This window comes from Pteropus medius, unplaced genomic scaffold (genome assembly GCF_902729225.1).
Source record: "Pteropus medius unplaced genomic scaffold, Ma_sr-lr_union100, whole genome shotgun sequence".
In the NCBI taxonomy this organism is placed as follows: Eukaryota; Metazoa; Chordata; class Mammalia; order Chiroptera; family Pteropodidae; genus Pteropus; species Pteropus medius.
The window spans coordinates 54,629-70,577 of NW_024346667.1; the positions used below are offsets into that span (position 1 = coordinate 54,629).

Below are 15,949 nucleotides of genomic sequence, written 5' to 3' on the forward strand. Positions count from 1 at the left end.
TTATTAGACTAAGAAAAACTGAAAACATTTTCAATGCCTAACAAGAAAATGGATAAATATTGGTACACCTACCCAATGAAATACTATACATCACCGTTAAAAATGGTGTGTACTAAGACTTTAAAGATCTAGGGAAATTAAATGAAATGACATTAAATGAACAGAGCAGGAGAGATCTAAATGAATAGGAAGAGCTAGAGCTGAGCAGAGATGCTGCAAATCTAGATGGCAGAACAGATTTCATGGTGCCTTCAAGCTGCTGGGGATAGAGCGGTGAAGGACAGGGATGAGGCGCTGGCTCTCAGAGGGGAAACGGACGACAAACAAACAAGTAAATACATAATACAATGCCAGGTCATGAAGAAAAATGCACAGGTATATTTATGTCAAGTACTATAATACAATACATACGTGCATGGCGCAAACACCCACAGAGGGGGGAAAACAAAACATCAAAATAATAATAGTGATCACTTTGATGTGATTATGAGATGGTAGATTTTAATATTCTTCTACATATTTTTGGTACTTGAAAATCTGACCCTCTATTATTATTAAAATAAAGGGAAAAGGCTGCATATTGTTATAAAGTTATATGAAAAACATCACGTTTTACTTTGACTTTTTCTAAGTAGAAATCTGACTTTTTCTAAGAAGACACAGAAATTTTCCTTTCTACTACTTGACCGAGTGAATCACTGGACCACAACTAGCGGGTGGAGATTTGTGTTCTAGCCATGTGAAAACGGAATAAGCAAGCTGTTTCTGTCAGGAGGAAGAAATATGAGAACGAAGATAATCAGCATATCTTGTGCTTCTAGGCTCCCCTGGAAGAGAGACGTGTTACTGGGAGGCAGGGTTGAGAGGTGAAGAACTTTGCCTGGAAGTTGCTATAGAAATGAGCAGGATTTAACGCTCTCTTTGGGGAACGGGAAGCTCCCGCTCTGCCTAGTCACAGGCTCGCGTCCTACACAGGACGGTCTGGAGAGCACCTCCACGCCCAGGCTGGAGCCTTCTCCCTCAGTGCAGTTTAGGGCACGAAGGCAAACAGCTTCACGGCTCAGAGAGAGTCATCACCGAGTTCAGTTTGTCATTGTTTTCCCTCCGCATGTGACACGTGATCAACCAACCTCTCCTTGACAAGAGTGCAAAGCGTTATGAGGATCAAAGAGCTAAACACTTACATACATTTAAAACACATTTAACCTCTCTTCCGCCAGACCCTGGGCAGCTACAAAACAAGTTTAGAATCGTGACTTCCTCTGGCTATCTATCTCACTCATTTCTTTTGTCATTTTCTGGCTCTAAATAAAGTTAATCATGTCTTCTATATCAATTTCTCTTTTGCTTGCCTTGGGCTAGAACGTAGGAAGTGAGATTTTGATTGATTGACAAAACCAATGCAGAAAAATAAATATTGCCCCCCAATGAGATATCAGAACTACTTTAAGAACCAGTGTATCTGTAAAGATGTTAGAGAAAATAAAAAGCAGCGGTTTCCGTGTAATATTCTAACATTTCGGCATTTCCTAATCATAAAGTTTCTGTTTTAATCTTGTAACCAATGACCTTCAATAAACAACCAGTAATAAATACTTAATTCAGCTAGCCTAGGACCTCTTTCATTATGTGTTTGAATAACAGCTTTAGAAAGTTGAATGCAGGCAAATGTTAATGCTTTTACACATTTTTAAAAGCAGTTTTGTTCTACTCTCAAATGACATACAGGTCACGCCTAATGATTACATTATTCTCCCAACTCATTTCAAGGCTAAAATCTTGCCATATCCATCTCTCTTAGATTTGTATTCAATAACACTAAGTATTTGGAAAGACTAGGCAGGAATCAAGATTTTAACTTGTAAATATAGACGAATCAATCCATCTTTATGGCTTCAATTTCTTTATCTTTACAATGAAAGGGTTGGATAATTTGATGGCTACTTCCCTTCCAATTCTAACAGCCCAGACCTTTGTGATTTATTTTCTCAAGGTCAGGTTCATTGGATTTTTACTTGCGACCGTGAATTAGACTAATAAACTAGGCCAGCCATGCCAGCGTGTGAATGGAAGAAGGGAAATGGGTGGAGAACTATCTGTACACAGAGGTAACATGCAAATGGAAACATTTAGGAATTTACAGATATTGTCGCATCCTCTGGTATCTATCCTTGAGAGAATGCTCCTGACAATATCAGGGAGGATGGAGAAATGGTACCATGAAAGGCCAAAAGGAAAAACACTTTGGAGGAAGTCAGACATGAGATGCTTATTAAAAGCACTGTGTGCTGGACAGTCTACCAGGCTCTAGAAACAACGGTACTTATAAAGTCATGCGTTATCATCTTTAGCCTCCTTCTCATTTTGTGTTATACACTATCAGCTTTAGTTTTTTTTACATATTATGAAATATTTGAATGCTATGCCGTAGACTTAATTCCATAAACTATTTTCCGCTTAACATTCTACATCCTACTATATAAAACAGCGGCCTGGGTATCTGATCGCTGTATGCTCAACCAATATGCACCAGTTACGATGATTGTTAAGCTTTTGTCACAGATAGCTCTATGTGTTCCACATCTGAATTTTGAGAGAGAGAGAGAATATGAGAAGGGGGGAAATGAGAATATGGCACAGTACTAAATAGTTAGCTGGGAAAATCATCTGGCTTTTAAAAGCTATATATAAGCTTGTCTCCTTAAAAAAACGAAGAGATACTACATGTTTTTGAAAGACAACGCCAAATGTCATAGATTAGAAATGCCTGACTGAGATTGAGATAACTTCTGCTTCCCATGGCAAGGTGTTTCAAATTTACCTTGTCATAATGGATTTCGAATCCAACACGTGAGCGGTACAGAAGGGGGGGGAGAAAAAACCACACAGCTTCCCCATGTTCACAAACCTAATCTGATAATCCTTATTGGATTACAAATAAATTAATGATATGATATTTGATAATAACAATAAAAGGTAAATGGTCTACCATTAAAAAATAAGCGTCTATGATAATCTAGGTACTATCAGATACATCAAGTATCATTAGTATATCATTTCTAATTCTTACCAAAACTGCAAAATAAGCATGAGAATATCCACCTAACAGCTGGGGAAAGAAATGAATTCCCTCTGCTAATTCTCTCCTCCTGCACCCATCCTTCTCCTAGAATGTTTGAAAGTCAGATCTTTAATACGTCTTGTTTGCAATATTTCCAAACTCTGACCCAGGATTTCTGACCTTAAAAGCTAACTAAAGGCTTCCTTTATCCTACTAACATGTGACGTCTTCTCTAACAGCATAGACCTGTGGTGTAGTACATGCTTCTCCACAGTGGTTCCCATGCATTCACTAACTAAAAATAGCGCCATAATATTATAGAACTAGAAGCAAACTCAGGCAATGGTCTGCCTCATTTCTTCGCCCTGCGTATCTAAAGAATGATCGCTAAACTATAATCCCTTTTCTATTTTGAGAATTCCAACGCCTTACCAAATTCTCTTGTTTCAAAACTTCTCAATATAAATTTTATCTTAAAATGGACTCTGATTTAATTTAATCTCATTTGCTCTTCCATTTCCATGGAGAGTTAAGTGATGTCTTCTTTATTAAAAAAAAAAAAGACGACTATATTTTTGAAGAGAGTATGTAAACGCTATATTGACTCATCCTTTTTATCTAAGCAGTTTACTCCATATTTTCCAGCTGGGACAGTGTGGAGATTATGGTGCTATTTGCCAGAATTCTCTGCTACATGATTTGTTTGACTCTAGCAATGGTTCAAGTCTAGGAGGTGATTAACTTTTCAATGATATTTGCTTTCATTAAAAATAAACATATAACAGAAGATTGAGAGGTGACTTCTTGGACTACAACTCTCTTCAAACTGTAAAAATGTAACAAAAAGATGATCCACTGAACCTGTCATTAGGTTCACATTCCCCAAACACTGCTTTATATAACTGCCCCCCCACCCCAAATTGCAACACATCCCATCGCACTGGCTACTGGATCCAAAATTCTTGTGTTGGAGGCTAAGGTTCACCGCATTCCAGCACCTACGCCTTGCTGCCACTTTGTCTTATATTCCTCCTCACAATCCTTTGCTTTAGCTAGCACTGTCTACACATTATTCTCTGAAACCACTAAATAGTTCCATGACTTTGCGTATGCCCTTACCCTTTCTGAGATGCTTTCACTTCTCTATTCTACCTTTGTAAGTCCTCCTCTTCTTCCAACTTCCTCTTCCATGGAAGTTACTTTTTTAATTAGCCATTACATCACCTTGTACGCCCATGGATCACTTCTGCTGTGCTTCTCAAAAAGACCAAGAGGTGTGTTGGAAAGGGTGTAAACTTTGGAGCCAGACAAATAGACCATGTATTACGCCAGACATGGGTTATAACCATACTCTTCTCGTGGACTAATGACGTGATCATGAGAAGTTACTTCATTTTGAACAATGGAAATAGTACATCATATTGTTCAAAATAATCTGAAGTGCTACTCTGTAATCCATCTAGTTCTCAGATAAAAAAAAAAACAACACTATTTACAGTTGTAATAAAGGCTATGCATTTTTAAATTAATCAAAACTTCATAAAAACCATGTGGGGGGAAACTAACACTTGTGTTCTCCTGTTTTGTATCAACTCCACAGCTTCTTTTCTGGAAATAAAAATAACAATTTAACTACATGATACCAGCCACTCAGATCAATCTCTTGTTTGTCAGATTTCAAAAAGGAGTTTCTTGGTAAAATAATGAACCTAAAAATAGGTGATTACAGTAGAGGTACAAATAATTCATCCGATATATCTGCAACAACAGCCAACAATGTGACGATGACAGTATGAGGGTGGGCATACAACTATTTGGTTCATAAGGGGAAAAAAATCTGCCAGGAAATTCATTCTGATTATGATGCGTGAGCATACTGCCACCTGAGGGAGGTTAGAGACTATTAAATAAAAAGCAGTTCTCATCATCTTCTGAACCTTTTAACTACTAATAATCAGTCCTTTGCTGATGTTGCAGAACAACTTCTCAAGCTGATTAATAGGTCACGTGTGTGGTAAAGGCACCCCCGTTCATAAAAACAATTATGCTAATCCTCTAACTTTTTTCAAAGATTATGAAATGGTCTAATCTTTGAAGAATATAGGTTTTGGTTGCAGATGGTGTTTGTATATTATTTGTCGAGCTCATTAACATTTTGAATCTCATATATTTTATCCTTATAATCCCATGAGGACTATAATATAAGGATTATTACCCCCTATTTAAAAAATGCAAACAAAGATTCAGAAGCAATTTAGAGGTCTGTTCAAGGTCAAACAGCTAGTTAAGAGGAGGCAGGATTAGAATTTCGATTTCCTGAACCAGCGCTATTTTCGAAGACTCAGAAAATAAAGAGTTTTATAGTTCATAAAAGTGAAGGAAACCATTCTTCCCTGGAAAGTCTCAACTTTATTGGGTTCATTTTTAGGTATTTACATCTAATAGTTTTAGCTTGCACCTATACAAACTAAAAGTTGCTCATTTTCCTGAGTAGATCTATAAGCGGAGTCAATGCCTGAATATGACTAGAACAAAACTATCGAAATTATTCCAGTGCACAGCAAGTGTAAATATAATGGCCTGGATGCATCTTGTCTCTGCCCATACTAAACAACATGGACTATTATTCTATTTTTGTGAGAATCTTAAAACAACACTGAATCTTAATGAGTGCCAAGCAGCGGGCCACAGACAAGAGATTAGCGGTCTAAGAAGTTTTTTACTAAGTATGATTCAGAACGTAAAATTTATTTACGAGCCACCTTTTGAGTACAATCATTAACTTTCAAATCTAGGCATAGAGAAAGATAGCTGATCGGCATACATGAGAATATGGATGAGGGGGGTTACTGACATGTAAACTCAAAAGCAGGAGACAATCTAATGACTGACCTATTACTTCTGATTGTCAAAGCTATTTCCCTTCAGACGAGAGGATTCTAACTCTGTAATCTCTGGTGTTACTCATTTCATTTCTCATACAGCCCATACCTATTACACTCAGGACAGTTGACCCACCCCATTTATGCCGCCCAACCCAGGATTTATCAAAGCTTGAAATGGCCATAGAAATCGGCAGGTTGCTAATCACACACAAGTGAAAACTATTGGTGGCCCAGTTCAAGAAGGCTACAGTCATGGTCTCATTTTGTTTTATATAAATTATATCCGGTTAAAGATATTATAGAGGAGATCCATGCAGCTGGTTCAAAGCTAGATTAGATAGTACCCTCCAAAGTCTCCTCTAACTCTGAAATTTTTTGATTTTACACATCATATCCCTTGTGGTCTCATTTTATGGATGATTAAAGGGAATAGAGACATAGGGTAAAATTAAATAAGCCACAATTATGGCTCCTAAAACATGAGTTTATGATTCTATACTCAAAATACAAACTTCAATAATATGAGAATTCAAATTTAGAAACAATTATATAAAGGACACACAACAGTCAAAAGCATCAACCTTCAAATTCTTGTCTCAGAATGGGGTTAGAATCCTTAAAATTAAAAAAAGAAAGGAAAAAAAAAAAACAAAACCAAATGGCTTCCACAAAGCACTTGAAGGATTAATATCTGTCTTCTCTGATTACTGCCTGATAAAATATTATAATATAATCCTATAATTTCCACACCACCTATTTGACACGTTAGCCTTACATGAACAAACTGTGTTTGAGCCAAATGTATTTTTTATGCATATGTGAAGCTGAGAAATGCAAGAGTTTGGATCTCGGGGTACATCAACCACATGTTCCATTAGTGAGAAACTTTTAGACTAAGCAAAGGCAAGGACAAGTAACTTGATGACCTTGTTCTCTAAATATAGAATCATCTCTTCTCTGTGACATCTGGCCAAATATTCACCTTCTGCCTGCCTCAGTGGCTCAACCAATATAATTATATTCCTACTGTGAAACGTATTTAACAATGGATTTGAAAAACTTTTCATATATATTTCCAGAAGAAATGCACCAAATAAAGTAATTTTAATTTAGGCATTATTTCAACAAGAAGCACTGCCATATATTCAGGTAATTCTAAATATGCTTTGTTGTTGTTAATATAGAGATGCTTCATTTTGCCAGTGAAATCTTAGGAAACTTGCATATAAATTAAATTTTACAAATCAACTTGATTGGGAGACACCATTTTTAAGAGAGTCATTCGGCAAATACTTTTACAAATTAATTCTGCTTAATAATCCAGATTTTTCTATGTACATTTATTTACAGTGAGGTAACTTCCTGTGACAACTGGTTTGTATACCTTAAGAACATACATCATTTGAGTATTTGTAAAAGAAACTTTGGAAGTATTCTAACAATATAGATAACATTACTTTGGAATAAAAAATAGCACAAAATATAATGTTGCTATAGTCTGCACATAACCTAATCAAGATGTTATATGCTATTTTCTAGCAACTCTTAAGTTAGAAAGTTATAAAAAAGATTCGTCTCTCATCAAAAAGTGCATCCTTAAAATGCCAAAATGCAGAATCAAAGATGTCAAATCAACCTCTAATATTTTGTCACGCAACTCTGCTGCAGCACATTTAAGCAAGGTTTTTAAGATGTTTTATTTTGCTGTGTTTTTAATCAGGTCAACAGTTTTATATGTCCTATAAGCCACAGGCCTTATGAAACCATATAACATCATTAGAAATGTCCTTACTCTGGCTTAACACAAGTCAAAAAGGATAAAAACACGTATACTGAGAATTTAAGACTGCAACATCTGAGCTGAATGCAAATTGACATAACTGCGGACCATTTATGAACCAGTCTGATCGATCACGTTGCCTTAACGGTCTTCGGGCATTTCTCCCAAACCAAGGTTCTCTTCTAAGTTATCATCGGTACAAGGTGCAATGACTTTCAGGCATCAATTAATATAAATTGGCAGCAGGCAGAGTATTAATTAAACATGACACTCTGATTATTTAAACCTTCTGTTAAAGTTGATTATTCAGAGCATGTTGATAGCCTGCTCTTCAAAAATGACTGATGATATCAAGCTTTACTGACTTCCTCCAAGTCTACTACTTCCAACTCTTCAGAACAGAAGGAATAAATGAAGTGAGAAGAACACTGAAACAAGTCTAATAGGCAAACCGACTAATCTCAGACCCCCAAGGTCAAAGTAAAGCAATTCATTTCTTGGCTTTCATCAACACATGACATGATTTATCAATCTGAGAGCAGGATTACAAACATTATACATCTCAATGATATGTTCTTTGCGCCGTGTAACTTTCTGAACAATGACAGATCACACAGTCACCACGAAAGCAATGTCATAGGCAAAACTCATTAGATTTGCAAATAAAAACTTTGATTTTTTTAAAACAAATGTATACATTAGAATCATTACCACTACACATTTCATTTGGTGTGTCGCGGGGAGATACCATTTTAAAATTCAGATATTCCTTGGGATTCCATGCCTTACATTCATGCTTCTCAAAATACTGTTCTACTCTAATATAGTCATCTCTGGAGCCAGTTACCATGCTATAAATAATTATTAACTGCAATATTTCCATATTATTACAAAATTTCAATATTAATTACTGTATTTTGACATAAAACTGTTTACTGCCTCATAGTAGTGCTACTTCTGTAGATCTATCTAAAGCTATTTCTAGAGAAGAAAATATTACAAGAAAGACCATGGAAACATTTTTTAACATTAGAAATATAATCACGTAGTAGGAATTTTGCCCAAAATTTTAGGACTAGTGCTTTACAAGCTTTAAAGAGTAGGTGAGACTTGATAGAAGAAGTCATGAACGAGTTACTTTTATCTCATTAATCTCCCAGTTTATCTCTCACTTGTTGCAACACCTACATAACTGTTCTATAAGTCATGCTCGTAAGAGCAGTTCAGAAATTATCCCACAGAGTAATGTTGGGAATTTGAAAATTTTCCACTGAAATTAAATTACAGGTAAAGGGTAATCAATTGTGATCATGTAACCTTTTTCTACACTCTATATATTGCTATTCTTATTGAACTAAATTAATGATTGCTTTTTCTATTAGGTCACAATTTTAGGAAAAAATTATTGCCTAGGGGGAGGAGGATACTAAAAGGCATTGTGTCTTCAGCTGATGAATTGTTTCACCAGCTGCCAGAAAGTTGCACGTTACAGCACACCTGGACGCATGCACCCATCATGACTGGGAAACACATTTGTCTTGGCACGTCACAAAGAAGATGAAATTATGATTATTCTCCCTTGTAACGAAAGGTTCTTTGGAGCTGTGTCTACCTCCAAAATGATACAAATTACACATCTGGACTAGGTCCACATAATTTTGCCATCTGTTCTCTATATTCAACCATAAATATTTCCCAAAGCATTCTTTGTGTTTAAAAAATAAGATTTATCTTTAAAAGACCTGGGGTGATTGTCAGCATTGCAAGGAAATGTTGTTATTATTATTTTTTTTTTTTTTAAAAAAAGACTGAATAAATTGCTCAAAACCCTGAATTTCTTTGGCTGATAAGTACATAGTATATATTTAACCTTTTCTTTCCAGTAAGGAGATTTTGTGGATATCTCACATTCTGGTTTTGAGAAAATAAAAACGTTGGCTAAGTTTTATACAGAATCATCTATACGAAAATGGAATATCTTTGAGTACTTACTACGAAAGAACAAAAGGAATCAGAGGTTTTGTTCATCAACTTAAAACTCAACAGTTACTCATTATCTTGACCTAAATTCCAGAGATTTTTAATCAATTCTGAAAAGTTCCTTAGTTTAAGACCTTAAAGTATGACATCAAATTAAAGGTATGCTAAGAATATTTAATGATGTTTGGAGAATCATGATTTGCAGAAAATGAAAATATTGCATCCAGTGTAATCAGTAATAATAATCTTAGTCTAAATTATTTTCAACATTTACTTTTAAAATATTATAAAGCTCTTATAAGTTTCTCCTTTAAAATACAAGTTTACTTTCTCTAAATACAAAAATTAAAGGAAATCTGCACATGAAAATAGGAGAGACCATGAAATTCATATTTGATTTTAGTACTGAAAGTTTAGAGAACAGGCTTCAATACGGTGTGGAAAAAAAATTCATGTTTCTTTCAAAAACACTGAAGAAAGAGAATAATTTGTGATATCGAAACCTAGAAAAGACTCATAGTTATGAGTATAGTTATGAGTAACATTTATCTTGTTCCTAAAATAAGGATATAATAAGAGTAACAACCAAACATTAGAGAATTAATCTAAGTACTTTGTACATATTAACTCATTTCCACAACCCAGTGAAGTAGGTGCTATTATTATTCTCACTTTTTTGAGATGAGACAATTTCTTTGCAATTAAAAACACACTGAATCAATGCTCTTTAGAATTTATCTTTCTTGAAACATAGCTATTCTTGATGCGTGAAGACTAAGGCCCTAAAATTAAGAAAGAGAGAAAGGGAGGAAGAAAATCTTTGACTAATATAATATATCGGAATTTCAGGTCGCAGTAATAATGGCATAAATAATTTTAAAATATGCCTAATCTACGCAAGAGCATGTTTGTACATATAGCAAACAAAACTATGCTTGAACTGTTAGAACATTAAAAGAGAATGTGAACTATATGTATGCCACTGATGTACAGTATAATAAGTGTCACTGTGTTATTGGGCACATCCACAGACCTATACTGTCATTATTTTTCCTAAGAAATAGTCTCTGATACTGGATTTTAGTAACTGGCTTTCTAAAAATGCTGTAGTCTTAAAAGAGACAGTCATAAACCATAGTAATTTCACAGAATGGAAATTCAACAAATAATTTATGTAAAATCTAGTAAGAGCAAGAGCTTTTATCTATGTTTCCATTTACAAACTAATTATTCTCAAAAATGGAAAGGACAGGGCAACCTATTTATCTCTGTAATCAATGGATTTAGAGTCATAAGGTAGCTTATCATTTCAAGGTAATGCTAGGAAGATCTAGTTCCTGGTAAATGTATGTTCTCTACCACCATTTCAGTTATAAATATAAAAGCACTGTCATAGATTTATCATAGTTCTCAATAAAACAACCCTTTCACATGTTCAAATTACATTTTGATTTTTATAACAACTGAATCAATAATATGAAACATCATTTTGAACTCAATCGCTGGGTTGTATGCTCAAAATTCTGACTAAATCTTACCATCTCCCAATACACATGGTGCCATAATTTCTTAGTCTACATTAATTTGGATTGTCAACCCTTCGGCATAGTCTCCAGTGTCATGGCTATTTCTGACTCACCTCTATACTTATTTCTTTTCTTGGAGTGAAGAATGAACTAAGTAATGTACTCTCTCCTTCTATCTCCTATTTACCTTAAAAACACTGACTCATCGGTTGAGAATGTATGTCAGCAACTTCTCCCTGGGGACAGTTAAGCATTTCCTCTTTTCCTCTCTGTCAGGTTATGATGTTAATCACACCCTGTTATATGTATTTGTTTACACGTCTTACTCATTGACTGGACAATAAAAACGTGTATACAAGTCTCATTCGTCATGTAAAAAGTTCCTAGCACAATGGCTGGAACAAAGGAAATGTTAAATAAAAGGTAAATAATGTTATTCTGTCTCTATCTTACACTGTCCTTTAAATTTCCCTCTTCGGACCACAGATTATGCTGCTTTCCTTTGTAAAGTCAAATGTTTATGCACAAATCATAAAAATAATTCACTTTTCTTCTACGTTTTAAGTTAAAAATAATTTATTTTAGAAAAATTATGTAAATCATCATCGAATCCTCTAATCATCAAAAGTATTATCTAGGAACAAACCGTAAAGACAATCGTCCAACTTCCACAATTTACAAGTTCCTATAATCTTATGCAGTTATTTCTAGGCTTTCTTAACTAATCGTTCATTAATTACATTATTCTTTTTAATTGGATAGTTATGAAAAAACTCACATGAATTATTAGAAATAACTGTTGGAGTTGATGACTTATGGAACAGTTGTGGGCAGCTGAGAGTTCATGTTAAGCTATACATAGGTTTTTACAAAATAGGTTATTAGATAATTTAGTACTGAATGTAGGATATATGATAGTTATTTACATCTAATTTATAATACAATCAAACATATTTTATCTGTCTAAAAGAAAGATGATCATGACGATAACTATAAAGCTGATTAGCCCACACTAAATTTCTTCTTAAGGCCTAATTTTTCAACTGTATAACTTTACATTTATCCCTCATAAATACTTCAGAGTAAATATGGCTACTTACTTTTCAGGATTGTGTACTTCTTCAGTAACGAAGTTGAGGTAAAACCTAAACAAATATAAATTACAAGCTATTAATCTATTTTATAATCATACCACCAAAGTTTCACATTTTAAATGTTTAAAATCAAACTTAGAACTATGCAAACTTTATGAACAAATATTTTTAGTAAGATGAAAATGTTTCCACAAATCATTTTCCTATGACAGTAGGTCGGTGGAGTTATTTTTTATTCCTTCACATCTTTATAGAGGTATAACATATGAACAGTAAAGCACACAAACCTTACTGCATAACTTGATGAGTTTTTACATATTTCTACATCTGTGTAACCAGCAATGGGACGAAGAGGGAAAGCATTTCCGGCTCCCTGGAAGTTTTCCTCGGAGTCTTGCTCAGTCTCCTCCACTTCCTGCAAAGGCCACCACTGTTCTGACTTGGATCACCGTGCATTAGTTTGCTTGTCTCATCATAACGGACTGATATTTGCTTGTAAAACTATTGTACAACTTTTCTTCTTTTGTGTCTGGCCCTTTTGCTGGCCCTTATGTGTGTGAGGCTCATCCGTGTCGCTGTATGTAGCAGTGATCCATTATTTTTTATTGTTGCGTTTCACTGTGTGGAGGTAACATATACATTCTACTGCTGATGGGAATTTGAATTTCTAATTTATAGCTACTATGAACATAGATACCATAAATAATCTTATACATATCCTTCTGGGGGCCATGCATTCATTTCTCTTGGTTATGTACCCAGAATATGATCACTGGGTCATCTATATGTTTACTGACCATTATCTTCTACCATTTTTTTGCACCGCACCCCCCCCTTCCCCAGCAACAGGTGAGATTATATGTCTGTCACTGGGGAAATAAAAGTGGAAAATCCCTAGTCTCTCCTCAAAGAGCTGATAGTTGGGCACCATGGGGGCAGGGCGTGGGAGCTGGGTGGAGGTGTGAGGGAAGGTCTAACCTGACTGGCAGGTCAGGGAAGACTTTCTAGAAGAGTCATCGCCCAGGCTGAGTCTTCAAAAACGCTTGACATTTACCCTGGCACAGTGTCACAAGGACGTTCCAGACTGTGCACAGCACAGGAGCACAGGGTCCTGGCAAAGTGCTACACACAAGAATATGAGCAGCATTCTGGGCACACCATGTTCTACCTTCAAGTTCTATAGGATTGCAAATATTGCCTTAACGTTATGGACCGAGAAAAATTCAGATTCCTTTTCTTCACTTTGTGACTCTACTTATCCCATGCAGGAATATCTTGCATCTTGGCGACTTCTTCTAATGTAAGGGGACTGCTGGAGACCCTTTAAAACACTGTGGTTCTCTCTCAAGGATCCAAAATGTAAGACTGGTGCAGACTCCATCCTCACATATGCAGACGTACATAACTGGCTTGTGAAGATGGGAAAACGAAGGGGTCATAATGAGGAAGCTAAATATATAAAGACAAATATCTTTCTACCTCTTCGTTACCTAGGCTTAGAAAATTTCCGCAAAATAAAAAAGTCATAGTTTCAATATATTCTTCTGTTCTCTTATCATTCCTTAGAAGTTAAAACACCAATTATACAGGTCCACAAAAGCACAGGTCCATAGGTACAAATTCTCTATAACCTAAAGCCAGATGTCTGGAATATTAGCCCATTAGCCTTCATTATGCCTAAAGTTTCTTGTGACTTAAAACAAAGATGAGAAAACCTGTCATAGTCCATCTTCATAAAAAACTCATCTAAATTCACATTAGGCAGCTGATGTTCATGGCTGTTAACAACAAGATAACAGGCACAAAATGGAGCCGCTTATGCTAAGCCCCATATCACCAAACCAAAACATAGTTTCTGCTCTCTCAGAAATGGAATCTAAAGCCAGTCAATCAAGAATCATCTGACCAGCACTAGTTAGGTAATGGGACCAACAGACAGGAAAGTGACCTTGCAATAACCAACCTGCCTTTTTACCTAAGGGAAAGTAAAGTGACCTTGCAATAATCAACCTGCTTTGTTGCCTGGGATAACTTCCTCATTCTGGCTACCTTCTGCCGATAAAAGTCTTTCATTCTGTACAGCTCCTTTCTATCTGCTAGATTGGATCCTGCCTCATTGTAATTGATTTTTGCTTAAATAAACTCTTAAAAATTTTAATATGCCTTAATTTGTCTTTTAACAAGTTAAGGTATCTAATATTTTAAGGATTTGTTTTACATAGAAATATCTGAATAGCTGAGAAGACAGTAGCAATAAAGTTGATCTAAAAAATTATCAGAGATTTTTTTTTTTAATGACTAGAGTATAAGTTTCTAAAAACAGAGGCTGTAATGTTACAAGGAAGGCTAGCAACAATCAATACTTATATCTGGAATATGCACCCTGAAGGATGTGATGTGTTTGTTATTAGCCTAAGGCAACGGGAAGTACAGGAAGAAAATGCAAAAATCAAAAGAAAAAAAAAGTGAAACAAAAAAACTGTACAAACTAAGAAATATTTCCAGGCCTCTCATGTCAAAAATAGCCAGTTCTTCCTTAATGCTTGTTTTCAAAACTGTTTTTTTCCCCCCAACAATGTTAAAGTTTAAAAGGAAATATTTGTTTAAAAAAAAAAAAAAGTAAGTAAAGAATACAATTTCAAATATTTGCCACAGCTCCAGAGAATAGAGCAAAGGAAAGGGCTTGGGGCAGGGTGGGGGTAGAAAAGAGAAAGCTTCTTATTTTGGTCCAAACATTCGCATCCTTTGGGAAATACACCTTTATGTTCTCCTAGTCTTCGGCAGTGAGTCCAGAGCATTCTCTTTGCTTTCCATCTCCTCGAGGCCTCCAGAGAACCTTCCCAAGATCTATTGTTCCACTTTTTCCACGATTGTGTATAAAAGGCACCATAAAGCTGACAATGCATTCCAGTACCTAACTATGTGAATTATTTTAAAAAGCTTATTCTTTAGATTAGATTTAACACAATGGTACAAAATAATCCCAGCAGGTGCCTTAGAAAGACCAAATCCACTGAGGACAGGATTTAAAAGGGAGAAAAAAGATACCAAAAACCTATTTTCTGTCACATAGCTAAAAAAAAAAAAAAAATTCCACCAAGCGATATTTAGCTCTGGATCAGGATACGGGACTGGAATTGGCTGAGGTCCCCTGGGCCACAAGGGAGCCTGGCAGACATATTTCTCTGAATGCAGGCACTGGCAATAATATTAAAGCTGTTCTGACCCAACTCTGTGACCTGGCTGGGTTAATGATTTTTTTCCCCCTAATCATGTTTCTGTGAAGGAGTTTTCATCATTGTAAAAAGGTTGTGCACTCCTTGCAGCCAAAAGCCTACTCTATTCAGATCCAAGGTTTGGCCTGTCTTTTTCCTATTCAACATGTAGGAGGTGGGTTGCTAACAGAGCGAGACCTCCAGGGCAGCCAGGGGCCTGCTGCTTTGACCCACACCCCAGGTGGTTAAGTTCTCACCACAACAGCTGCTTCTGTCCTACTTCTGTGCAATGGCCCCATACTTTTTTTTTTCATCAAACATTGTCACAGCGGCAGCAGAGGGAGTGGAGGCTCATTTAGAGTGCTCCATTTATAATTCCACAACCCGGTCTTGTAATTATATCATGAA

The 15,949-nt window shown here is 35.7% G+C and overlaps 1 protein-coding gene across 1 annotated transcript in view; it reads right to left on the bottom strand.

The window, feature by feature from the left end:
- The window catches only part of SLC7A11 (solute carrier family 7 member 11), a 67,109-nt gene that overhangs the window by 29,255 nt on the left and 21,905 nt on the right, over window positions 1-15,949 (bottom strand). Inside the window, exon 6 of the mRNA XM_039875803.1 lies at window positions 12,333-12,377. Coding sequence (XP_039731737.1) covers window positions 12,333-12,377 — 45 coding nt within the window. The remainder of the gene's footprint in view (window positions 1-12,332; window positions 12,378-15,949) is intronic.